This window comes from Syngnathus leptorhynchus, chromosome 5 (genome assembly GCF_054491065.1).
Source record: "Syngnathus leptorhynchus isolate UIUO chromosome 5, UIUO_Slep, whole genome shotgun sequence".
In the NCBI taxonomy this organism is placed as follows: Eukaryota; Metazoa; Chordata; class Actinopteri; order Syngnathiformes; family Syngnathidae; genus Syngnathus; species Syngnathus leptorhynchus.
Genome location: NC_141199.1, coordinates 5,361,266 through 5,388,936, shown reverse-complemented (window position 1 = coordinate 5,388,936; position 27,671 = coordinate 5,361,266). Strand labels below are relative to the sequence as shown.

The following is a 27,671-nucleotide window of genomic DNA, read 5'->3' as shown; positions in this document are numbered from 1 at the left end:
TGTGGGATAAATAAAGTTCTATCATCATCATCATCATTTATGTCAGCCTGTTTGTTGTTGCTGGTTCGTGTCTGTTCTTTGTGTTGGATTTTGTCAAATAAATTTCCCCAAAAATGCGACTTAAACTTCGGTGTGACTTATATGTTTTTTTTCCCCTTTATGGTGCATTTTATGGCTGATGTGACTTGTACTCCGGAGCGACTTTTAGTCCGAAAAATACGGTAATTAAAAAAATTGGGGGTGACTTCCTCAACCGACACATCTAATTTCTACCACTATACTGTATTATGAGTGTGCTCAGTGGAATAAACCTCAAAATATTTCAAATATTTGTAGAATTTACATTTACTCAATACTCAATTTCCATGCTTTTAGAATCCACTTTGAGAACAATCGGCCAGTCATCATCACTCTGCATCGTGCCGATTGCAGAACTGATAACTGACTACACAAATCTTTGTCACCTTAAAGATAGTGAGATATAAAAGAATCGTTTGAATACAAAACATGTGTTCATAACAATAATAATAATAGTCATACAAGTTGCAATTGACCAGCAATTGCTAAGTAACAAGAGTGAAACTTTAGTAGTTACAATACTTTGTTCTATGTGATGTTCATTTAAGACAGCTCATCACTTGGTGATCTAAATGCTTGTAGTAGCATACACTAATTTAAATGTCATTTTGAAGGCAGAATGGTTATACAGCAGTTAATTGAAAAGTTTATTACAAAAAATGTTTAATAATATGCCATTGCTGCTTTTCAGGCAGTGTGCATGTCCACATGTTTAAAAAATAAAACAAAAAACAACTTTCATCCACATGCTAAAACTACAGTGGTACCGCTACTTACGAACGCCTATACAGTGGAACCTCGGTTTTCGAACGTCCCGGTTCTCGAGCAAAAAATTCAATATTTTTTTGCTTTGGATGTCGGAAAAAATTCGGTTGTCGAACCTCGCGAGATGAGCCGAGAGGACCCGCATGCCAACTGACTCCGTTCGTTATTGCATTGTCGTTACTCTGAGGATTGCATCATCTCTCATCATGCCTCCAAAGCAAGCAAGTGGGAGCAGTAAAGCCATCCTAAAACACAAAGACGCTCCTAAAGTAATGCGACAATGAGCGCCTGGCGCGCTGCGGTTGCGCGATCAGACCAAATTAAGCTCCCTGCGCACTGAGGTCCACTTAAATTTTGGAAAGTACATCAGGACTTTAAAAATATTTTCTAAATTTTTGCGACCGCTCTTTCACAATAAGGCGACCAGCGCGGTGCGGTTGCGCAATCGGACAAAATTAAGCTCCCTACGCATTTAAATTTTGGAAAGTACATCAGGACTTTAAAAATAATTTCAGCGACCGCTTTGTCACAATAATACCTGCGGTTGCACGTTTGGTTTGACATTGCAAGGAGAAAGTGGAAGCACACAATAAATTTAGTAGCCTGACTTTTTCTGTCTTCCCAGGGGTATTTTCAGCAAGTGTAGAAAAGTAGAACCTCCCAAAGCAAAGCTTGGGGGTCAAAAAGTGGCATTTATTTTTTGGTTTGAAAAGTTTGAAAAAGCAAAAATAAAACTGTTGTTTTGGTTTTGTGTATGTTTTACATTGAAAAATAGGGCAAAAAAGTTTGACTTTTGGTATAGTCCGGCAGGCACTTTTAAAAAGGTGATGATTTCCTTACAATTAAAACAAGACATCATAAGAAAACATGAGTGTGTGATCTTGCAAAACAATATGGCCATAAAAACGTGTCGACAATTTTGACGATCATTAAGCAGAAGGAAGCCCTCAAAGACATCATCTAGACTATACATTAATTCCCATGGGAAACGTTGCTTCTACTAACAAATAAATGTTTCTATTTACAAACCGGACCGCGGAATCATTTAAGTTCATAAGTAGAGGTACCACTGTAATTTCCAGATCAATAAATCAACACTTTGCATGACCTATCATTTCCTCTTTGACTCTGCCGATGCCACAAACAATTAGTATTACCATAATACATTTTTAAGGGCGCACTACGACTCGCATAACACTTTTCCAGAGTCCAACTTCCCACTTTTCCATTAAAATTCTTCATCAGTCAAGATTGTTTAAGCACTAGAACACTTCTTGAATATCAGTAACTGTTTCAATTCAAGTGCTGCCACTTGGGGAATGTTCCCTCACTGCTCAGCTTGAACATTAATAAAGTAGACACTAAGTTGGTATATTAAGGTTTAGATTTGGCACCCGTCTGTAGACAAAATTAAAGGTCTTTGCTCGGGGTCGGCTGTGAAGCTCAGCTTTGATTTGTTGAGGGTGTGTGTCAGGGGCCAGTTGCTGACAGGTGTCCTCAGTGAGCAGAAAGAGAGCGTAGTTGTCAGGCTCAGAAACCTTAAATTTATCAGCACAAAGTGAGCAGACCTCTTCTGTCGTGGTGTATGATTGGACGATTAAGGTTTTAGCTGTGCAGCCCGTATCCACATCTTGCAGGGCTAAACGTAGATAGTTCTTGATGGGAAGAACAAAAATCTTGTATTATGACTCTAAACAGGAAATACAAATAAAAGTGCATACATTCGGGCACGAACATTTTAATCGCTTGCATATAATGTAGGAACGGGACTAGATTCTGATCTGAAGTCTCATGTGCTGTAAGATTAGTGAGAAATACAAATATTCTAAATAGGCCTCACTAAATGGACAGTTTTGGATAACACCTTTATAAAGCAAGAAATAAAGCCTTTAGTCTGACTTTTGCTCATGACTTTTAAATTTGGACAACTCTTGACTTTCATCAATTTGGAGAAAGCACACAAATTCTTAATTGAATACGAGCCTTGAAATAAGCGGTTTCACACTGCAGTTTTCAAGTCAAAACGTGCATTTTGCATTTCAGTTAAACACAATGAATAGCGCAACTGAGGGTAAGAAATATTACATTTTCTGATAGTTGAGCTGCAGAGACTGTTCCAAAACGTTTTGCTGGGCTGGACTGAACACACTCACATTAACATTATGTCACTTATTGTCGGCGGTCGAGGCAAGGTCGATGCTGTTAATGCCTCAACCAGCTTAGCTAGCAGCAAACTTTGGCTAGCTACTTGTCTGGCTTAACAATATGGGGTCAGTAATCATGGCGATGAATAAGCTACACATCTGACAATGTCAAGTCAAGTCAAGTCAAGTTTATTTGTATAGCCCTAAATCACAAGCAGTCTCAAAGGGCTAATGAGCATTATAATTATGTAATGCGTGTAAAGAGGGCAGTCTCACGTGAGTCTACAGGTTTCACATACAATAAAGTTAACGGCGTAATAGAAGTATAAATATACCCCCACAAAAACGTCATTAAAATTGAAAAAAAATATCTAAAAGAAAAGATCAACTTCTACTTCGTGGATTTTTGGGATTCGTGGCTGTTTTTTGGTAACGTATCCGCTGCAATAAACGAGGAAACGATGTAATAATAGCACTGTCAGCCTAAACGTTCCAGTATTTTTACATTCTTATAATTTAAGATGAATAACTTTTCCGCTCCATTTATTGAGTCAATAATTCTATATTAAATTGTAAATTCGAAACTGTAGAATACACATGATTTCCAAAGCATTGTAATGAGAAATGTGAATACAGTAATCCCTCGCTACATCACGGTTCACCTTTCACGGTGCTTCACGCATGCAATGTCTTATGGCTTCAGAAGAAAAAGTCACTACAGAGTGGAGTCAGGGCACAGAGGCGCACTATATAATATGTACTTTGTATTGATGATTAAAATTATTATTTTACTGTAGTTATCTGGGAGAAAGTGTTGACTTCTCTTTGTTAAACAAATGTTTGGGCCTGAAAACAAGTTTTGCCATTTGGTTTCAATCTTCACTTTTTCTTTGGATTGTTTTATATTATGTGTTCTACGTGCCCTCTCTGCATCCATTGCAGCCTGGTCATCCTGGAAAGGGATCCTCCCATCCGTGGTCTCTTGTCAAAGTTTGTCATTTTTCCCCAGTAGGGGTTTTTGAGTTTTTCCTTGCCCTCCTGGGAGTGAAGATCAGGGGATGCTGAGAATAATTGTCATTTTTTGCAGATGTAAAGCCCTTTGAAACTTGTCTGTGATGTATGAATAAACTTGACTTGACTAATAATGGTAAAAAATAATAATAAAGGTTTCTATTTCACGGATTTCGCCTATCACAGCGAAAAACAAGGGATTATTGTATACCGCTAAAATCTGGAGTGCTTAAAAGTCTTCCGAATTGAGTGCACAATTTTGTAGACAAAGAGAATTAGTATTTCTTCCACTTTCAGTCTTGCATATGAAATGGCTAGGTGTTCCAATACTTTTGTCCATAAAGCGTTGTTGTTGTTGTTTCAACCAATCACACCATCCATTTAAAGACAGACAAGATTAGGATCTATTTGAAATTGCTACAACTCACAGCCTGGGTTCAGGTCAGGTGTGCTACCTGAAAGTCATCCACGGTGGGTGCTGAACGCTGAGCAGTGCGACGGCGGTGCCACTGATGTAAAGTGTTTCTGGCCTCAGAGCTCAGCACCCGTGCTGCTTGCTCTTCTTGAAAATTCTTGATGAGAGCCATAGCCCCATAGGCACTTGTCAGGTAGTAACCTCCTAGGATAGAAGAGGTAATACATTGATGGTATGATTTTGTTTGACATTTCCTGATCATTGTACTACAATATTACAAATAACCCACTGTAATTGAAATTAGTAAAACATAAAATGCTGCATTCCAGCTGGGTAGCATTTGTCTGTTGAATACTGAAATATGCTCTGAATTCACTGCGGTTAACAAGGGATAATCATACCACAGCTATGCTATTTTCCAGCTAATTTACTGAAGAAAGCCAGACAGGTTTGGCAGACATACTGGAAGCATTAGCCCTAGTTTTCCTCTGAACCTCATCCAACCATTCAAGTCTTACAGATTGGAATTTCCTCCTTTCTGAGCTCTCAGTTTCAGCTGCCCAGTAAAGATAAGCAGATTTCTTTTCAGGTAGAAGACCTTAAAATAGTATTTTTTATTAAGACTTATTAAATATATATTATATTCAAGAATGTAGTCTAATCGACCCTGCATCTTTTTTTTAATGTAGGAAAAACCGTGGACGTTTCTACCATGCATGTTTTTTCTTTACATGTAGGAAAAGCCGGGAGACGTTTCCTGTCATACACCTTAAAATATAAACGTGTATTAATACAAACCTGTGTTAATTAACCTGTATTAATAAAAAGCAGTACCTTCTCCTTGAAGAAGAGATGGATCCAGCAGCTCCATCATGTACTGGATGTCCATGTCCAGCTGAGGCAAGTCACATTGTGCTACCACATACGTCAACATGGGCAGGAAGTCATCAGCGCCGTACATCCTCCCTGGAAGGAAGCAGACGTGTGGGTGAAAACGGGTCAAGGGAGGGGCAGCAGACTTTGAGGCAATACAGCTACATCAATGCATAGTCTTTGTTTGCAAGCTCAAAATCATTTTCAAACCAAATCCTTACTCCATACCTGAGTTGTCCTGCATGATGGTGTAGATGAGCTTGCATACACGTAACAGCAGTGACACCTTTTTCTCAGGTGAGTACATCTTCCTCATGCTAAGGAACTTGTGTCGAATCTTCTCAATGGCCATAGCGTCAGGTGGTACCGCACCATCCACTCCCAGCTCCTGAGGCCTCTTGGACTTAGCCAAGGCTAAATTGTCTTTCATCTGCTGCCAATCTCCACTGTTCACCTATTAAAAACGAAACTTAAGTTGAACCTGGTTCTTCTTGCTCCAGAATTACATTTAGAAGCATTGCAATGACTACTCAGTGAGTGTCAATGCTTTAACATTTGTCACCTGTGTCATCAGGTTGACTAAAAGTTACCGCTTGATATGTTAATAGCTAAATGTAATTCAATGTCATCATTCAGATCCAACATCACAATACTCTGTATACAAAATAAAACACATTAATGAAAGATCCTGCATTAAAAGACATCATTTATGTTTTGAGAAAATAACATCAATAGACACTGCCGCAAATTGAATTTGCATTTTAACTGTACTTACATGACCTGGACATTTCCCCGCTGAGGGACAAATAAAGGTTATCTGATTTTATTTTACAGAATGTGAACTGGTTGACTCTCCTTTTGTCCTTGTCATCATACATAATGTGACACTGTGAAAACAAATGTAAGATGATCTCTCACCTGAAAGTCATATAAGGCCACGTCGATGAAAGTCTTCAGAGGCTTCAGCACACACTTGTGCATGGCCTTTTCCAACACCTGTTCTGTTGAATGTGAAGCATCACATAACATTTTTAGGTTTTAAAAGCAAAGTCCTTTAACAGTATACAAATTGATTCGGTTGAGCAGTTAAGCAATTGATTATGACCGCTGAGCCATCGTGTTGGAGAGAAAAAGGTATACCATGACAGAGAGCATTTTTCTAACTCTCCCCCCCAAAAAAGGAAAAAGCTCCCACAAAAAAGTCATTATTGTGTGTGCATGTTCTATATGTACTTTGGTTGGTGTGGCCCTAATGTTGCCCGAAGGATGTTGACACTATTCTTTGAGTCTGTGGACACAGTAGGACAGAGTAGCTCTGAATATTTGCTAAGCAGTGAAATAATTGTGACCAATATTAATAACAGAGGTAACCAGTGGTTAGTCGTGACATCAGCAAAATGTTATTGTTGCTGAGTCATTAGTAATGAAATTGTCTGTTCAAAAAGTGTTCAATACAAAACCAGGCTTGAGTCATCAACAGTCTGTAGGGGCTGTCTTATGACATCAGAGGGTTAAATGTCAGTTGGCACAAACAGAATGAATCACTTTTCTTCCAAACAAAGCTTTGCTGTTATTGTCCACAATGAACAAGAGTGGAGTGAAAAGTCATTCACACAGTAATGCATTGCTTTGGTCTCATCATGTTGCTCACATATGTTTACAACATATTGTCCAAATAATATTTACCAAGAACTTAGATTACCAAATCCACTAGTGCCTGCCTATTAAATGACCCTCAGATGTCAGCAATGGGCAGAGAAAAAAATTACCAACATTTGGAGGCTAAGAATAGAAGTCATCAAGACACATCCCGCTGCCCTCACTGTAATTCAACACTAGCTCTAAAGCATATTCAAACTAGTCATGAGTTCATCGAGTTCTTTTTTGCAGGGGTGTCCAAACCCGGTCCTGGAGGGCCGCAAGACACATCTAAAACAGGCAGTATAGCGGGCCTCCAGGAATAGTGCTGAATAGATTTTTTGATCCCTTTCAATGTCATTCAACTGACTCAACTAAGTGGCCACTACAGCTGAGCTGCCACTGGATTTTACTTCCTAAATTATTGGATATCATCTCACATTATAGACAAGCGATACTGAGTGACGTACTTCTCATACGCTTGCGTCAGCACAACATGACGCACAATCATATCAACTTTAAAAAGGTTCTTTTGACATTATAATCCTTTCAAAGACGTCTAACAGATGGAATAAATGCCTTACCAATCACATCTTCAGGAATGAGCGACTCTATTGGAGGGTCCAGCTCCGAACTTTGGCACAAGTAAGCTTTCATCTGCGTCATGAACTGCCTGAGTGTCTGCAGAAAATCCTCCCCTGAAGTGTGGCAACCCCGATTCTCCTGAACAAAGCTAATATAGTCTTGGACCAGGGAGCCAAAATATGAACTTTTATTCCTGGACAGCTCAGCAATCTTTTTCACTGCCCGTCTCTCTGGCGTCATCAAGGAGGTGAGCATACCACTGACCTTGCGTAAGCGTCCCTTCAAGGCCTGGGGAAGAATAAATGATCCCCCGCTTAGACTCACACCCACCCTGCGCCTCCTCGCTTTGAAGGACTGACGGAGACGCATTTCCAAGTCAGCCTCGAGGCCCACCCCATAGTCCTCCTCTACTTCCTCTTCACCATCATCGTCATCATCTTCATCATCATCCTCACTTGTGTCCTCTACTGTGTCTTGATGGTTAAGGTGGCATGACTGGGTGGAGCCCATCCCCAGGGAGAACCCGGGAGATTGTGAATATTCCAATGACTCAGTAGAAGAAGTCGACATGCTCATGTCACTGAGTCGTTGAAGTCCTCTCTTGTTTTGAATCGATGGACTCACACTGCTGTTCTTGATCGGAATATCATCCAGAACGCAAGCAGGTGGCTTGACTCGAGATATAGCTTGGGCAATGGTCTCATCATCAAGGGCAATGTGGCAGTGTTGGGGCATAAGTGGCTTATTGGGTCTTGGAGGTGGTGGGTTTAAAGGCACGTGGATTGGTGATCTCCCTGAACCTTTGAGTGGGCTGCTAGGTTTAGCACCCATTGTCGGTGGAGGCGGAGCGGGGCGCCTGGTGGGGGCCCGCTGCTGCTTTGGGGCCACAGGAATGGCCACTGGCATGCTTTTGGGTCTGGTGGTAAGTGCTGGAGGTCCAGGTGGAGGTGGGGCCGGTCGCCTGCGAAGCATCAAGCGAGGTGGAGGTGGTCGTGGAGGGGGGTGCGATTTGCGATCCACTTTTATCTCTTCTTGGTGCCGCTCGCGCTCTTGGCCGCCGCCGCTGGTGGATTTCATAGACACATTTATAGTGTCGTGCAAAGATAGATTGACCTCACAGTGATGGTGCTGCCGAGTTTGGAAAAACAGTGGGTTCACAAAGCAGAGAGTAGCACTGGAATGCCTTTTTTCACTTCGAGGGGAAGAAGCCCGGTGACGTAATGTCGGTGGTGCGCTGTCACAGTGGGGCTCAGTATGATGACGCTCCGACCCTTCTTCCTCAGTGGTCCTGCTTGTCCGTTGGGGGCTGAGAGTTCGGCTAGAGGGTCGACTGGGAAGGTGGGAGGTCGGACGCTGGCTGCACAGGGCAGAGTCCCAAAAGCCTGTAAGAGAGACAGTTTAACACGCTAACAATTCTGACTGGCATACAGAGCTAAACATTCATTCTGCACACTCCTTTTCACAACCTCATTCTCTTGTGTCTCGCACCACCAGTCCAAAGGTTGTCCGACAAGTTTTGAAGTTGAAGTGTTAAATGGGTATTTCCTTCTTCTTGCTGCTGGCCAAAACTCACTGACTCAGTCCTGTGTCTCTTTCGCCTAACTCGTTGGTGTGTCAAAGCCACAAAGAGGGAGTCGCCAATGTTATTCACAGAGTGGGCGGGCACTCAACAAACAACATAGCGGACACATTTCCAGATTGCTCCATTCCACTGTCCGCTTTGTACTGTCTCATGTTTAAACTGAGCTAGAGTACAATGTCATCTAGTTCCTGGATTATTCATTGTTAATGCTACCATCAACCTTACATATATTAATATATAGCGCTTAAAAAGTGTCAGTATGTCATTTTCTATTTCACTCATTTGTAACGGCCTTTTTCAATCCTGCCTTTCTTTAGTGGTGTCTGAACAAAGAGATTCTACAGTAACTTAGCATCAGCCCTTCAAAAGTAACATTGTGACCAAAGTGAAAAGGACTAGCAGAAGTTCACGTGCACCAGTTAAAATATTAGCCCCACCGGCAGGCTAAAAAAGGAAATGAAGCTGTTACATTACTGCACAGCTGCTGTCATATGTCTGCCCGTGTCTCCAGATTGAAGCATATGTGTTCATGCAAGCAACTAAATCTAAAGCTACATGTATTACAGAAATAGAATTGGATAGTCATTTGTCATTATATGACTAACATGTACACCCCAAATTGTCACATTTTGTTTCCATGATGTAGTTGACATTTCAACTTGATCTCATTCTTGATGTTATGAAGACTGGATAAGTGTTTGACTGTTTATGGTTTTAATTTCATTCATATCTTGTTTGAAATGTCTATGTTCTTGTATGTCTGATTTTAACTCCATGGACAGCACTTTGTATGGAGATTGTTCTTTCTAAATAAAGTTGAGTATTAATGCGAGACTGTACTAATGTTGTTGGGACAAAATATTGTCGTCAATGAGACTCTATCATGTGAGGAAGACGAGACGACATGCAATGAAACTGCTGCTCACAAACAAAAACTGCCTTGTCTACAATAAGTGTGCAATTTCATAAAGGCCCTTTTTACAATATATTCATGTAAAAATTGTTTAGTTTTAAGCAACAGAAGAGGCATTGATTTCAAGCCACTAACCACCTCCATATCGTGGAATGCAACCAAACAAACTACAATAACGGCATTGCATGCAGTGGAGACGCTGAGCCAGTTCAAGGGAGTATCAGAACAACTTCACACCATTAAATTTTCTCAAGCCCTAGGTCACCAGTACGTCAACATTTTCAACATCTAACCAAGCCTGTCACATCCTCACTATTTACAGCTGAGTAGCTTCATTCATTCATCAACTCATCTCAAAATATTGGGATCATATTTTCATTTATTTAGAGCTGCCACCTTTACAATACAATGGATTAGACTACCTGGTCCAAGTTGAGCCACCTCTTCCAGATCTTTTTGTGTCTTGGCAGATGCAATGGCTTCTGGGAGTTTGAGAGGGATGGGCAAGACATCCCTAAAGTAATCAGATATATAAAATTAAGAACAAACATTAAAGGGACAGTTGAGTGAGCTGAATGTTGGCACTTCTATGATGTCAGCACTGACATTGAATTTGTAGTTAATTAAGGGCTTTTTTGGGATGAGATTCACAACAAACTGGCCCACCTACTTTTGGACCTTGCGACCTGTTTTTTTTTTATCCATTTGAACCTATCTACGTCACGAGACAGAGGTAAGCATTGTAATCTGTATTGTTTCCACGGTATAGTTTGTCATGTTCTGTTGTTACCTAATGTCCGAAATGGTGATTAATTGCCACCAAAATTCAAATGCTCAAATTCTCTTGTTTGACCGACACAATATTCTGGATTTACTTACTCAAATGTGAGCTCTTCTGAGCAAAACCCATTATCACGTCCAAAAACAAAATTTAAAAAAAGGTATTATTTTTGTGAATTATTGGGATATTACGGACATACTGTATCAAAAACGAATTCATATTTATGACTACACAGTTTGTTCAACATTTTCCTCAATGCTCTTTATTCCCATTATGATACTGATTATCCTGTTGCATGAATTACCATTTTAATCAAGGTATATGGCATATAATATGAATGCAAAATGACATGTTGCAATTGTCTTTGCAATTCCATGGTTCATCTGTTACAATCATTCATATGATCTAAGTGGTTGCAATCTGCATGTAGTGCAATAAAAACAGTCCAAATGGTAATTTCATCATCCCTCAGTAGCATAGTATCAAAAAAAAGGAGAGAAATTGTTAAGTACCTGCTTATACAGTAGAAAGCCACGAGACGAAAAAGATCTGCAAAGCTGATTCCAGATCCATCGAGAGAAAACGCTATAAAGCAATCAAACATGAAGATATAAATTGTTTTCAATGCAACTTTAAAAATAATAGAAAGTCCCATTTCGTATGTAATGGTGTCAATGTGAGTATAAATGGTTTCTCTGTTATGTAGGCTGTGATTGACAGGCAGACAGCTGACCGTCTTGTCTGCCTTTTGCTTTAAGTCATCTTGGCTTTGTGCAACCCTCAATAGGTTAAGACTACAGATAAAAATAAGGATTTTAAGTGTTCAGTAAATATCTTTCTATTTCAATGTGTGCAGATTGGGAAATGCAATGGTGAGCAGATGACCCACACGTGCACACCGTCACTTCCCCTTGTTGAACATATGCAGTCATATCAAGGAAATGTGACAGCTGCTATGAGATCATCCATTGGCACGGAGATACTTCCTTCACATCAATGACATTGCAAGCAACAATGGTTAGGAATATCTGACATAGCATATGTATAGGACCTTCAATAAACCGTACATTTTTTCCAGAAGAAAAACAAAGGCTTTTGTGTATAGTAGTCTCACTGATGAGAAAATTTCAGAAAAACAGAAAAAAAGGAATCCCCAAAGGTTAAATCAGTAAAAAATTGGGCCACTACCAGGACTGACTAGATTCCTAGCTTCTTCATTCTTGCAGCTTTCAGGTCCATATTGGACATTCTGATTCAACAAAACACCAAGACGATTAATAAAAAAGATAAGTGCTGCTCTTCCTGCCTTGGCCACTTGGAGACAGTATAAGACAACTGTGGGCACCACTAGAGTCAAGGTGATGTAATTTACCGTTCAAAGCAAATACTATGCAAATCTAAAGGTCATTGTGTGTTCACGTCAATAATGGGCAGGATTTGGATTTCTATTTTCGGCCTTGCAACAGGCTGTGGGTGCCGTAGGGACAATGGTTGAGAACCACTACAATGAATATCTAAAATTTAACACATGTAAACAGACCATATAAGAATACATACTAACATGCATTTATTTGTCCTTTGCAAAGAACAACAAATATTGATGCTGAACTGTGAAGCCCAAGTATGTATATTCATGTCTTAGACTGCCCACAGGGGGCCAAGACGCGCACACCAGAATTGCAGCACAATTAAAGGAGAAAGTGTGACAACTGTATATTTCCTCTAAATTACATTTCCCAGTAAAAATATTATAGGTATGCTATTTTTTGTCATTAAAAACACATTCCAAAATGTTGGATTTTTGGGGGCGGGGGTTGATGTTTTTTTAATTTATTCCAATCAGGAAAGATAATTTGTGATACAAATGTTTTTGAGTTACAGGTCAAGGAGTTATTTAAACTTGTGCCTCAAAGGCACCACAGTATGTTACTGAAGCAAAAAGAGCATGAAACTTACTATAGTGGCTTTCTCTGACAGGAAAGTGGCTGATGGCGCTTCCTGCCACATCCTCTTTCAGACGCACAGAGAGGATCTTCCTCTGGAGAGTGACTGACTTCCTTACCAAGAAAACCTGCATTCCACCACCAAACAATCACGATAGATTCTTGGGTAAAAAAAAATATAGGTTGTTAATATTCCAGATCATGGTTCTCACCCCTGGTGGCTGTTTAAGGAGGATGTGTTTGGCTTCCTCTTCACTGACTGACAGCAGCAGCCACACGGTGTGTGTTTTAGTCAGTCTGTCCAAGACGCTCATCCTCCTTCGTAATGAGTCATATCCATAATCCCTCTCGCACCTCACGCTGCCGCGTTGAGGGGGTTCCAGGTAAATGCCATTAACCTCGCCACTCACTTCGCTTTCTAGCCTGACAAAGATGTGAGAGAAAAAAAATTGAGTTTTGATCCACCTGGTACTGCAAAAAAAAGTGACACATTGTCCAAGTCCAGTCCAAGTTGAAAGCAATAAGTATTTTAACAAAATCGTAAGATTGATACCCTTGCGTGTCCGCAGGCTCCTGGTCCACTGTGGGAGAGGTGTGAACCATCTCCTTCTTTAACTCCCCAATCTCCAGCGCAAATGCATCAATCAGCTGCAAGAATAAATAATGAGAGGCTCAATTACTCAAGTAAAAAGGGAATTCTGTTATTGTTTGTTAAAGGGCATAGTAAGCACTCAACGCACAAGAGGTGGTTGCTCGGTTCACAACCATTTTTACAGTGGTGCCGGAACATGACTGTTGTATGGAAATTGGAAAATATATATCTTATTACTAACTTGCGCTAACAGTCAGAAAATGGTAGGATGAAACACTTCTAGGCTGTAAGAAATCATAGCATTTCGTGCTTTTCACCGTTTGTATTTTCAGAGAACTGCATCATCAAGTCTATATTAATTTCCATTTACACCCTTTCAAACCTTTCTTTAAACTAATTAGAGAAAATTCTTACAAAGAAAATAATGAATCAGGCTCAATGTTGTTTTAGTGGCATCTATCAAGAAATGTTTTCTTGGAATACATCCGTGCCATGTGACAGTGTTGCTTGCTAATAGCCATACAATTGCTGATCAAATTAAGGAAGGCCAGATCATAAAACGGGTTTGTAAGGTGACTATATGATCATTTTTACGTTCCAAATAATGGAATTTAACTTTTAAAACAATTAGATTTAAGCTACAAATGCCTGCCAACCCATCAAGGGTGAAATTTGATTGTAAATTAACAAGTAAACGTTTTTAGCAGCTTATTCCAGGAAAGATTCTGTGAGCACTGTCATGAATTTTGGCTTATTGTTAAAGAATAACAATAACGAATAAAGAATAACCCCCCATCATATTTTTCTGCCCATTATGTGGCATCTGGTTGAAATGTCTAAAACAAATTGTTCAAAGCCAAATGGTAAACAGAGGTGAGTATTCTTGAATACAAACACATTTGACTGCTGAAAGAAGTTGTCGATGCAGTGATGGATAATAATTGCTATTACCACCTCTCTCCCATACTTTTTAATAAACGTCATCGTTAATACACAAAGTCAGCAAAGATGTAGCTAACTGGGTTTTGTCATAAAGTGATCCCACACAGAAAATTGAGATCAGCACAAAATTCATTCAGGAAATACATTTCGACCTGGTTTCATGAGACGAAATGTAGGGTCAGTCTTCTGTGTTGATTCCAAATGTAGCATGTTCCAAAGTTATAAATGATCTTGGAAAACCACCTCAATAAAATCCTTCTCAACCACTGTGTCCTTACCTTAAAAAAGCTGCCGCTTCGAATCATGGGGGCATCTTGTGGATTGTTACTTGAAATCTGAGAGTCCATTTTGTCTTCCTTTTAATGTGGACAGAGTCTGCTTTATGGGGGTGTGTTTACATCTGCATCACAGAGTGGGCCAGAGCTCTTGTTTACATCTGCGTCACAGAGTGGGCCAGAGCTCTGTGGGTCAAACATGCACACATACACACGCACACACATGCACACACACACAAACGCATCAGTCCACATATTTCAGCGGTGATACAAAGGGAAGAGGTTTCCACTCTATCCAGTTTTGAATAGTAAGTCTGAGTGTGCCTTTTTCTTAAACTCCCTGTAATTATTCTGCTCATTCTTTCAATTTAGCGCCTCCACCCTTTCTACCACTCTCTGAAGTCACTTCTTATTCAGGTTTTATTATGCTCACTGTCATGGTGACTTATTTTCTCACCCATATTTCTTCAAAAATTCAGACTGTTTTTATTGCCTCACATTTATACGGTAATTGACTTTCCATTTTACCAAGCACCACTTCCAGTCTTCCTACCTTAATGTGTTAATGTGTAATGTGTTAATACAAGCTTAGACAAGACATTTCCAACTAACACTTTTATCACATTGCTCATAACTGGAAATACTTGAAATACAGACAAGGTTAACAATATGATCATTTTACCAAACGGGAAGAATCAAATTTTAATTAAATATTCTTGGACACATTCAATAGATAACTGAAATCTTCCCAGGGAACACTCTAGAAAATAATAATGGTCACCAGTCAGTAACAGGGCTCATATCAAAACTCTTTTTCATACCATAGGCCCTATGGCATAGGGCATTAAAGCGCCTTCAATTAATTTAGCATGGATGTTTTTGAACTGTGGGAGGAAAATGTATGACGAGGACAGAATCCATATGAATAACACACAAACATAAAGGTCAGGCCGATATTCAAACCCAGAACCATAGAGGGTTAATGAGATTTGGATGAAATCTTATTAGTTATTTATTTATAGTTATTTTTATCAAAACTGGTTATAGTCATTGAAGTAGTAGAAATATGCAATCCACTCCAAATGTGATGTGTTCTTTTCCAAATATCCTCTTGGGAGACAACTACAAGGAAGTCGTACAGTACACCTCATAGGTGTCAAACTCGGGGCCTGGGGGCCAGATACAGCCTGGGACATCATTTTATGTGGCCCAGGAAGAGAAATTTTGCATCAACTTTGTGCAAAATGACAAATCGTCTTCACTTTTTACAAACAGATATTGCTAGCAATTTCTACTACCATTCATCTTTTTAAATTATTTGGACAGTTTTTACAAGTGTCTGATTTCAAAACTAGTTATTCATCAGTTTGTAATGTAGCCCAGTGGTCCCCAACCACCGGGCCGCGGACTGGTACCGGTCTGTGAGTCACTTGGTACCAGGCCGCCAAGCCGTATAGAAAAAAAAAATATTATATACAGTGGAGCCTCGGTTTTCGAACGTCCCGGTTCTCGAGCAATTCGGTATTTGAACAAAAAATGCGAGATTTTTTTTGCTTTGGATGTCGGAAAAAATTCGATTGCCAAAACTTGCGAGATGAGCCGAGAGGACCCGCATGCCAACTGACTCCGTTCGTTATTACATTGTCGTTACTCTGAGGATTGCATCAACTCTAATCATGCCTTCAAATGAAGTAAGTGGGAGCAGTAAAGCAATCCTAAAACACAAAGATGTGATAGTGAGTGCCCGGCACGCTGCGGGCGGTTGCCCGATCGGACTAAATTAAGCTCCCTGCGCACTGAGGTCCACTTAAATTTTGGAAAGTCCATTAGGACTTTAAAAATATTTTCTACATTTTAGCGACCGCTCTGTCACAATAATGTGACCAGTGCAGTGCAGTTGCGCGGTCGGCGGTGCGCTACGTTGCGCGTTCGGCGGTGTGCTGCAGTTGCCCAATCGGACAAAATTAAGCTCCCTGCGCACTGAGGTCTAAATTTCGGAAAGTAACTCAGAACTTTAAAAATATTTTCTAAATTTCAGCGGCCGCTCTGTCACAATAATGCGACCAGCATGGTGTAGTTGCGACGCGGTGCGCTGCAGTTGCACGATCGAACAAAAATAGGCAAATTAAAAAAATGACGGGTTTCTTTTTGCTTGGAATGGATTAAAGTTTTTTTTTTCCATTATTTGTAATGGAAAAACATGATTCGGATTTCAACGATTCACTTCTCGAACAGTCTTCTGGAACGGATTGTGTTCGAAGACCGAGGCTCCACTGTACAATCAATTAGTTTAGGTCAAGACGCTAGTCCTGGTCACGTGACATGTTTCCCCAGTCGAGCCCGCAAAGCTCGCAAAAATGAGTAAGAATTTATTTTGAAAAATATAACAAAATTGGCAATTCTCTCCTAATTACATCCATAGGTTCAGGTCAAGACGCTTGTCTCGGTCACGTCACATGTCACCCCAGTCGAGCCCGCGAAGCAAGCACAAGTGAGCAAGAAACAGAGATGTTTGGAAAGCTTCTTCGGAAAGGGAAAGAAGCCCAATGAGGAGACGGAAGAAGAAGAGGCTACAACTTCTAAGAAAAGGCAAGCTGCAGTTAAAAAATATATTTTCTGGAGTCCTACTTAAAATATGGATTCATTGCCACAGGTGACTCTGACGCGCCAAGCCCACTCTGCATAATATGTGGCGACAGGCTAGCTAAGGCAACGAAACCTTCAAAACTGCTTCGGCACATGGAGACCAAGCATCCTGCATTAAAAGACAAACCTTAACCACTTCGGGTGTCATTGCCTCCGATTACGCCTAGATGGGACCGGCTCGTTTCTGAGACACAAGCTCAGTGCTCCCACTAATTCAACGTAATGGTGAGTTTTATTTTCATTCGTACTTGCTTTTATGCCAGTCGTATCATTTTATTTAATCGTATAATATTATATTATATTTATATTTGGGCGGCTTGGTGGCGCACTGGGTAGCACGTTCGCCTCACAGTTAGGAGGGTGCGGGTTTGATTCTACCTACTACGGCCCCCCCTGTGTGGAGTTTGCATGTTCTCCCCGTGTCCGGGTTTTCTGCGGGTACTCCGGTTTCCTCCCACATCCCAAATATATGCTTGGTAGGCCAATTGAGCACTCCAAATTGCCCCTAGGTGTGAGTGTGAGTGCGAGTGCGGATGGTTGTTCGTCTCTGTGTGCCCTGCGATTGGCTGGCAACCAGTTCAGGGTGTCCCCCGCCTGCTGCCCCATGACGGCTGGGATAGGCTCCAGCACGCCCGCGACCCCCGTGGGGACAAAGCGGTTCAGAAAATGGATGGATGGATGGTATTTATATATTTATTATAAATGTATTATTTATTTATATAAAGGCCGGTCAGTGAATATTTCTGACACGTAACCCGTCCGTGGCGCAAAGAAGGTTGGGGACCACTGGTGTAGCCTATACTGTATACTGTTGTCTATATATTTACAGACAACGTTGACAGTCATAATAGCTCTCCCCGAGGGAAACTATGACTACAATACGACTGGCAACACAAATGAGTTTGACACCCCTGGTCTACCTACTTAATTCCCATACCCCAGCTTCCATTTATACATTTTGCGTGACATGGATTTAAGTCTTGAGAAAATGCCTTAAGGATGCCGTAAAATAGTCAAAATAACAACTGTACATTTATTTCTTCATCTGTGCATGTTTTACCATCCTTGACTTCTTTTCTACCTTCCCCCACCTCCATCTGTTTTGCCAAACCTTCACCTCTTTCTGACTCGCCCCACCTCTTTCTTGCTATCCAGGCTGAAATCATTAGGTCAGTTCCTGGCAGATACATCTCTGTGTACCAGATATGCACGTGACTCACACAGGAAAAGCACAAGCCAATCCAAGCTGAAGGGGAGGAAGGAATGTGTGAGTCTTAGTTCACCAACATGAAACAAGAATTTAGCGCTGTGACAATGTCAATGTTATAATAATTAACAAGACAAACAGCAAAAGTGACCATAAGACTAGACTATTCTGCAACGTTTTGTCATACAACTTGACGCAATCACAAAACAAGAATGATTTTGTTACCTAGCTGCAGCTTCTCAAATATGAGGACTGACTGTTTTTTCAGTTGTTTTGCTCATTCTCATCTTTGGAAACCTTTGGCTTAGAGCTATAAAAAATAAATAAAAAAAAAACATCTAGGAAGTGGGGAACATTCAATCCCACAGCGGAATGTCCTGTGGAGCCTTTTTTGTCTTACTGTCCTGCTGGCTCACTGTGTGTGTGTGTGTGTGTGTGTGTGTGTGTGTGTGTGTGTGTGTGTGTGTGTGTGTGTGTGTGTGTGTGTGTGTGTGTGTGTGTGTGTGTTTGTTTTAACAGCTGGCTCAAATGACATTATGTTGACCTGTTTAGATTGCAAATTAGCTTAACCTGAATAAACAGCATCTAACTGGTTGAGTAGTATGGTCCACTTGAAGGAAATGGCTTCATGACATATTTAATCCACAATCTATTCAACACAATCTACCAAATTCTGAATGACATTTTGAATTTAACAAACTGTTCTTCAACTTGGCACGGGACTTGTTTACATTTGCAAAATGATGTGATCAATTGGTGAACACAGCTACATGTATTGAAACACAGACATATTGGTAGGTCATATTAAGGGTGGAAAAGCTATTGATTTCGCTTGGTTTAACTCTCTTGTAACACAAAAATATAGAATTTGAACAAGGGTGTGTAGACTTCTTATAGCCACAGTAGAGTGTAGTAGTCTAAAAGCAAAGTCTCGTTAATTCTTGCTTGAATGCATGAACCGAAATGAGACACCGCACTCCCCTTTTACACAAACTTTATTGTGCTTTTCTATAAAACACAGCCAGCAGGACCTAATGTTTGTTAATTTTAAGTCCACGCTGAATAATTTTCATTCAGAGTAGTAGCATAAAGACAAACTTTATTTCAAACAAATAAGAATACCGTAATTTTTGGATTATAAATCGCGTTTTTTGTCATAGTTTGGGTAGGGGGGCGATTTATACTCAGGAGCGACTTATATGTGATTTTTTTTTTCACAAATTTTTAAAATTCAAAATCCACGATGTGGTGAAACCGCGATAAACCAATCGCGATGTAGCAAGGGATTACTGTCGGGATGACGAAGGGCCCCACGTACTACCGGCATCATTAGCGGCTTTGTTTGTAAGTGACACGGAGGACGAAGAGTTTGAAGGATTTAATGATTTGGAGTGACACAGAAGGTTTGAAAAACTATTACGGCTTTTACGCACGCCCGATCCTTCTTGACGGGAGCTCTCTTTCACCTCCGTGGATGGAAGTCGGGGGCTGGCGCTCGGCCGGGTGGCTGTCCGGGGACGGTGGATGGGGCTCGGACATGGCTTTTACGCACGCCCGGTCATACTCTACAGAGCTTTCTTTCCACCTCCGTGGCTGGAAGTTCAGTAGTTGTTGGCTCGTTGAACTCTTGTTTTGTAAATAAAGAGCCGTTTACCAAACTCACGTCTTTCCTGGTACTTTGTTAACGCTACAATATAGTTATATACTAGATCTCTGCAGCGCACGCGCGGCGTTGTTGAGATAAAGAGCGAGGAATTTGATCGATGGATTTAATGATTTGGAGTGACACAGATGGTTTGATAATATTGTTTTAATATGATAGTTATTTGAAATATACTTTATATATCGTTATATGGGTCTGTGGAATAATTAGAAATGCAACTTACAACGGGTCCGACGTGAGCATATGCGGCGCATATGCGGTATTGTTTACATAAAGCATGATTGATGGATTTAATGAATTGGAGTGACACAGATGGTTTGATAAACGTGTTATTTATTTAATACTTACTTGAATAACTCTGAATGTTACGTCAGGCCCGTTCTCAGCTCCTCGTTTGTGTATATGTCACGTTAGCATACGGTATCGTTTAGCCTGTTGTTGCTGGTTCATGTCTGTTTTTGGTGTTGGATTTTGACAAATAAATTTGCCCCAAAAGTGCGACTTATACTCCGGTGCGACTTATATATGTTTTTTTTTCACTTTATTGTGCATTTTATGGCTCCGGAGCGACTTATAGTCAGAAAATTACGGTATATGTTTTTTGTAGTATACTTCGTGTTAGTACCGAAATGAGAGAAACCAAAAAACAGCCTTTAAAGTAACATACATTAAGTTTGGCAAAGCACTTCTGCACACTCTGTAAACTAATCCTCACACCAGCGTCACTGTCTGAGACCACAGAGAAGAATCTGGGTCAGTGGTTCTGCCTGATTTCAGCTGAGCCGACTGGCCCATGTTGTTTTGGTTAGAGAGGAATTTTTTCTTTTTCTTTTTGGGGGAATGCAGAGGGATTTAACAGTGTTTTTCCTTTCAACATGTATGTCAACACTACTGGGATGAAATGTTTCTGTTTCAAAATAAATTTGCAGCCATTTATGCCTTCATTGACACCTTTAAGGACTTCCTCACTGCATCGATTATCCAAATCATCCCAGAAAAACCCCCAACGCACGTGCGCAAACACACGCGCACACATGCACACGCACGCACACACACACATTCACACACCTAAATTTGCTTCCACGTGTAATGTGCGATCTCCATGATTAAACAGGCAAAATCCACCTGCTTTTATCCATCTCAGGGCACCAGTCACCAGTTTTCTGCAACAGAGCTGTGATTGCTTGTGACCTGAGATCTGGCAACTATGATGACATTTCCATCTGACATCAAGTGGCCGCCCCCTGAGATGGATTAAAAACAGTGAATTTACCTGCTTGAGTCTTATTCCACAATATTAATCAGAATGCCGTGTTTAGGCAAGTGGGGCACATGCAACACATTAGTGTAAAGAAAATTGTGGGGTTCAGTTCTTCTTTAATGTGAAATGGGAGCTAGAGCTGTAAACACCTTATTGTGGACAAGTCATTTTGTAGTAAGTAGATAGTTTAATAAAAAAAATACCTCGATCAATTCCTTTGATCGAAACTTAAATGAATAAGCAACTTACAGATTTACAAAGACAGGGGGCATTCGTAGAAAGTTCAGGCATGTTCAGACAGGTCTTAAATACTTTTTTAACAAGATCATGGAGTGGAATTACGGGAGCAGTCATGGCCACATGCATTCCTTCTCCAAGACGCTAAAACCGTTCATTATTGTGTGATGAAAATAAATTAACATTCATGATGCGGTCAATTTATGCAAAATAATAAGATCGTGGAGTGGAACGACGAGAGCAGTCACATGCATTCCTTCTCAAAGACACTAAAATCGTTCACCATTGTGTGATGAAAATAAATGAACATTCATAACCCGGTCAATTTATGCAAAATGACGTTTCGACGCTGCATCCGTATTAAATGGAAAAATTGTAAATAATCCAAAATCTAGTGCATGCGATGTCTCGGTTTGACACCACCATCAGAAAATATATATTTTTTTAGCTTCATCCGACCGTTATATGACCGATGCCACGGGTCTTCTGGTGTGTGAGAAAAATGTTTTGCTTACCTTTCCATAGGCCTATTCAAAGGGTCCTCAAACATCCATTTTGCCCCGCATTCATACGTCCACCAGTGCAGAATGTTTTCGTGTCTCCTCTTTTCACGGAGCAGACGCCAGACGTCTGCAAACTTCACCAGAGTTGTTTACACACGCGTTCGCTCATATTCTTGAATATAATCCAGCAGACGTCCTCGTTTTTGTCTGTCGATGAAAGTAACAATAACTTGTCTCTGTGCGGCAATGATTCACGGCTGTGACGTTTCACGCGTTACTCGCACACAAAGAAAATTTGATGTTTTTGTCGCGCATCACCTTTCACTTTTCATCGTCGAATACATTTTCTCCCCCGATCCACGTTTTGTACTATTCTCCCCTCTAGTGGTGTAAAATCGGTAAAAACAAACCCAAGATATTTTAATCACCGGTTTGATTTACACATTTGGGTTTTATACATCTAAAGAAGAATATGACACAATAAAGAGACCTCCAGTTCCACCAAAGAAATTACAAGTCAGTGTCACAAACTATGGCAAGGGTATTATGAACACAATCTAATGTTGTGACTGTGTGGTTACCAAGTAATTGTGATGTCAAAATTGCCACGGCTGGTTTTCAGTGGATATGTTTCTTCATAACGACATGAATTACTTGTATCGAAAACCCATTATACATGATACATAATTACTTGTATCCAAAACCTTGTGGTTCAAGTGCATGTAAATCTGTTTAGTGCAAGAGTTTTTGCATAGTCTCTTACTAACTAGGAGTTCCTGCCCCAAAACCTGCAACATCCAAAAATGAGGGTACACAATGAGAATTGATGAGACATCATTAGCTTTAAATTAGGACATCATGAGCTATAAATTAACTTACATCTAAATAATGTGAATGTAATTGCTTGTTAAACGTTATTCCAACATCTGCTTATAGTTGCTCATCCTTTTGAAATGTACAGAATCCCTTTGAAATCTACAGAACAGTAACAACAGTGCTAAAAATACATTAAAACAAGTCCAGCAATTCTCTGTCGGCAAACTGAGCAGCGTTTACATGGGTTCCAGGTCTTCTGAACATGAGAAATTAACATGTGGAGGGTTAACATTACTGGTTGCTCTTCTAACAAATGTCCTAAACTTTTAAGCAAGATTGTTTTCTAAGAATCCCTAGAGCTAAGAATCAATGGCATCTTTCACATGTTGTTTGAAGACATGCTTAATGTAGCAAATACTGTTTACAATAATATGTCATTAGGCCCAAACACAAGCAGGAAAATGAAAATGGCTACAAGCATTGCTCTATTGACATCTTAAATCATAAAGATGAATTCAGTGTCAGTGATCCAAATTTTTTATTTGAAGTTGAAGTTTATTTCTGAACATAAGATCGACCAAACACAAAATCACCTTTTCACATTTTCACATAATTTCATGCCATGCCAATAAGGCAAACAAATCAACATGTTCAAAAAGGAGAAGGGAGAAGCTGTTGCTGGTTTTTTCCTACCCCTTTTATACATCATAATTCTTAACATACAGTCACTTAATTTATCAGGGGAAGATAATTTTGGAAAGTTTGGAAAGTTGGATTTTGGAGCAGTTTATACAATAATATTCTGGAAAGAAAAATAAATAAACAAGATTTAGACTATATAGCTGAAAACAGACAAGCAAAAGATTTCAATTACTATAATTTTCTAGTGTAAAATTTTTAAAGTGTTTTTTGAATTGGGAAATGTGTTTACTTTCTTTGATCATTACAGGTAACTTATTCCATAGCTTTACCCCATTGACACATATGCACATGCTTTTGAGGGTGGTGCACACCTTAGGTTGTAAAAGATTCCCTCTCCTTCTCAGACTGTAAACACTTTCTCTTTCTATGAACCATTTTTGTATATTATTAGGGAGTAATTCTTTTTTAGCTTTATAAATAATTTGTGCAGTCTTGAAATCTACCAAATCCATAAATTTCAATGTTTGTAATTTAATAAATAAATTGTTTGAATGTTCACAATAACCAACATTGTTGATAATTCTAATTGACTTTTTTTGCATTGTGCATACCGTCTTTGGATCACTGACACTGAATTGAGGAGACAATGTGAAAGATAAAATGTCGGTACTTTTGGTTACACTTGTATTAAAGTCCCAATGATCATCGTCACACACACACATCTGGATGTGGTGAAATTTGTCCTCTGCATTTAACCCATCCCCATGTGATTTTGATCCATCCCCTGGGGGAGAGGGGAGCAGTGAGCCGCTGCGGTGCCGCGTTCAGGAATCATTTGGTGAACTAACCCCCCAATTCCAACGTCACGACTGTGACAAGTCAATAACGCTAAAAAAGCTAAAAAAAAAAAAACTGTCTTTATCCGTCGACATAACGGCAAAGTTATAAGAGCCCTCGCCTCATATTCAAGAGGAGCTGGTTCGACACCGTTCTTAGTACGTGTAATAATTTTTTCTTCCTTGTCTGTATGTATATACCTTAAGAATATTTTTATTGTTATCTTATTAAGGATATCTTATCTCGGGGTTTATTCAGACCAGACAAGAGTATTTTAGTCCGCTTGTTTGGTCCGGACCAAAAGCGGAGTTGATTATTTTTGTTTTGTGCGGTTCCTTTTCAGATTGTACATTTTTTTACTTTTGTCTGTTATTTATGCATTTTTACATTTGGCACTTGTCTCTTGCATTCTTGCACTCTTGTACGCTGCTGTGACAAGTGAAGGAAATGACAATAAAGCAGACTTTGACTTTGAAAATCATAGAAAAAGGAGAATATAGACCAACTTGCAGTTGTTCATTTCTCTCCCCTAATTGTTATCCCTGTCAGGGGCGGCGCTCGGTGGTGGCCAGGTGTGGCTTTGGACACGGTCCAAATGGAGACAACAGTTGTAAATCAAAATTGTCTTCTTTATTTCTATGCGGCAGTATCAAACAGAATGCTTTAGCATACTGCTTTAGCATAATGTTTTAGCGAGGCCTCACCTCCGTGAGTCGTCACCTTATCGTGGTGGAGGGGTTTGCGTGCCCCTATGATCCTAGGAGCCATGTTGTCTGGGGCTTCATGCCCCTGGTAGGGTCACCCATGGCAGAAGGGTCCTAGGTGAGGGGCCAGACAAAGCACGGCTCAGAAGACCCCTGATGATGATTACAATAAATGGACGTCGTTTTCCCTCGCCCGGACGCGGGTCACCGGGGCCCCTCTCTGGAGCCAGGCCTGGAGGTGGGGCTCGAAGGCGAGCGCCTGGTGGCCGGGCCTTCGCTCATGGGGTCCGGTCGGGCATAGCCCGAAAAGAAAACGTGGGTCCCCCTTCCAATGGGCTCACCACCTATAGGAGGGGCCAAAGGGGTCGGGTGCATAGTGAGCTGGGCGGCGGCCAAAGGCGGGGACCTTGGCGGTCCGATCCCCGGCTGCAGAAACTGGCTCTAGGGACATGGAATGTCACCTCTCTGGCTGGAAAGGAGCCCGAGCTGGTGTGTGAGGCAGAAAGGTTCCGACTAGATATAGTCGGACTTGCCTCCACACATAGTTTGGGCTCTGGTACAAGTCCTCTCGAGAGGGGCTGGACTCTCTTCCACTCTGGAGTTGCCCACGGTGAGAGGCGTCGAGCAGGTGTTGGCATACTTATTGCCCCCCGGCTGGGCGCCTGCACATTGGGGTTCACCCCGGTGAGCGAGAGGGTAGCCTCCCTCCGCCTTCGGGTGGGGGGACGGGTCCTGACTGTTGTCTGTGTCTATGCACCGAACGGCAGCTCAGAGTACCCACCCTTCTTAGAGTCCCTGGAGGAAGTGCTGGAGAGCGCTCCTTCTGGGGACTCCATCGTTCTACTGGGTGACTTCAATGCTCACGTGGGCAATGACAGTGAGACCTGGAAGGGCGTGATTGGGAGGAACGGCCCCCCCGATCTGAACCCGAGCGGTGTTCTATTATTGGAATTCTGTGCTCGACACGGATTTTCTATAATGAACACCATGTTCAAGCATAAGGGTGTCCATGTGTGCACTTGGCACCAGGACACCCTAGGCCGCAGTTCGTTGATCGACCTTGTAGTCGTGTCATCGGATTTGCGGCCGCATGTTTTGGACACTCGGGTGAAGAGAGGGGCGGAGCTGTCAACTGATCACCACCTGGTGGTGGGTTGGCTCCGAAGGTGGGGGAAGATGCCGGTCCGACCTGGCAGGCCCAAACACTCTGTGAGGGTCTGCTGGGAACGTCTGTCAGAATCCCCTGTCAGGAAGAGCTTCAACTCCCACCTCCGGCAGAGCTTTTTCCACGTCCCGGGGGAGGCGGGGGACATTGAGTCCGAGTGGACCTTGTTCCGCGCCTCCATTGTTGAGGCAGCCGACCGGAGCTGTGGCCGTAAGGTTGTTGGTGCCTGTCGTGGCGGCAATCCCCGAACCCGGTGGTGGACACCGGCGGTAAGGGATGCCGTCAAGTTGAAGAAGGAGTCCTATAGGGCCTTTTTGGCCTGCGGGACTCCGGAGGCAGCTGACAGGTACCAGATGGCCAAGCGGAACGCGGCTTCGGCGGTTGCTGAGGCAAAAACTCGGGCGTGGGAGGAGTTTGGCGAGGCCATGGAGAATAACTTCCGGACGGCTTCGAGGAAATTCTGGTCCACCATCCGGCGTCTCAGGAAGGGGAAGCAGTGCACGGTCAACACTGTTTACAGTGGAGATGGTGTGCTGCTGACCTCGACTCGGGATGTCGTGAGTCGGTGGGGGGAATACTTCGAAGACCTCCTCAATTCCACACGCCTTCCATTGTGGAAGCAGGGCCTGGGGACTCTGAGGCGGACTCTCCAATCTCGGAGGTCGAAGTCACTGAGGTAGTCAAAAAACTCCTCGGTGGCAAGGCCCCGGGGGTGGATGAGATCCGCCCGGAGTTCTTAAAGGCTCTGGATGTTGTGGGGCTGTCATGGCTGACACGCCTCTACAGCATTGCGTGGACATCGGGGACGGTGCCTCTGGATTGGCAGACTGGGGTGGTGGTTCCCCTCTTTAAGAAGGGGGACCGGAGGGTGTGTTCCAATTACAGGGGAATCACACTCCTCAGCCTCCCTGGTAAGGTCTATTCAGGGGTGCTGGAGAGGAGGATCCGTCGGGAGGTCGAACCTCGGATTCAGGAGGAGCAGTGTGGCTTTCGTCCTGGCCGTGGAACAGTGGACCAGCTCTACACCCTCGGCAGGATCCTCGAGGGTGCATGGGAGTTCGCCCAACCAGTCCACATGTGTTTTGTGGACTTGGAGAAGGCGTTCGACCGTGTCCCTCGGGAGGTTCTCTGGGGGGTGCTTCGGGAGTACAGGGTGCCGAGCCAACTGATAAGGGCGGTTCGGTCCCTGTATCACCGATGCCAGAGTTTGGTCCGCATTTCCGGCAGTAAGTCGGATTTGTTCCCAGTGAGGGTTGGACTCCGCCAAGGCTGCCCTTTGTCACCGATTCTGTTCATAATTTTTATGGACAGAATTTCTAGGCGCAGCCGAGGCGTTGAGGGGGTCCGGTTTGGGGACCTCAGCATCGCGTCTCTGCTTTTTGCAGATGACGTGGTGCTGTTGGCTTCTTCAGTCCGTGATCTCCAGCTCTCACTGGAGCGGTTCGCAGCCGAG

At 41.8% G+C, this 27,671-nt stretch overlaps 1 protein-coding gene and 1 long non-coding RNA gene across 4 annotated transcripts; one reads left to right on the top strand and one right to left on the bottom strand.

Annotated features, from left to right (window-relative positions):
* On the bottom strand, positions 1–25,236 carry LOC147056295 (ras and Rab interactor 2-like). Of its 3 annotated transcripts, XM_085911133.1 has the most exons (14): positions 22,373–25,236; positions 22,067–22,261; positions 14,541–14,723; positions 13,282–13,376; positions 12,941–13,151; positions 12,742–12,856; positions 11,298–11,370; positions 10,427–10,518; positions 7,509–8,891; positions 6,205–6,287; positions 5,515–5,740; positions 5,248–5,379; positions 4,454–4,617; positions 1–2,498 (listed from the first exon to the last, which is right to left on the bottom strand). In XM_085911133.1, exons 3-14 carry the CDS (start codon positions 14,607–14,609, stop codon positions 2,205–2,207), a joined length of 2,937 nt encoding a protein of 978 aa, XP_085767259.1. In that variant the 5' UTR covers positions 14,610–14,723; positions 22,067–22,261; positions 22,373–25,236; the 3' UTR covers positions 1–2,204. The 3 variants fall into 3 exon arrangements, with proteins under 3 accessions (XP_085767259.1, XP_085767257.1, XP_085767260.1); XM_085911131.1 differs by having other exon boundaries at positions 22,067–25,236; XM_085911134.1 differs by having other exon boundaries at positions 2,351–2,498; positions 4,427–4,617; positions 22,067–25,236.
* Positions 14,715–20,351, top strand: LOC147056296 (uncharacterized). Its single transcript, XR_015065980.1, has 4 exons — positions 14,715–14,845; positions 16,960–17,126; positions 17,191–17,408; positions 18,339–20,351. It is a non-coding gene; the product is annotated as an uncharacterized LOC147056296 (long non-coding RNA).
* Positions 25,237–27,671: the final 2,435 nt, after the last annotated feature.

Bases quoted from the DNA above. Each gene is read 5' to 3' on its own strand.
- LOC147056295 (XM_085911131.1), bottom strand. From the start codon at position 14,609: ATGGACTCTCAGATTTCAAGTAACAATCCACAAGATGCCCCCATGATT. The intron at 13,152-13,281 runs GTATCAATCTTA...CATCTTTGTCAG, and splicing joins GAGCCTGCGGACACGCAAGG to GCTAGAAAGCGAAGTGAGTG. The intron at 6,288-7,508 runs GTAAGGCATTTA...CACATTCAACAG, and splicing joins CATTCCTGAAGATGTGATTG to AACAGGTGTTGGAAAAGGCC.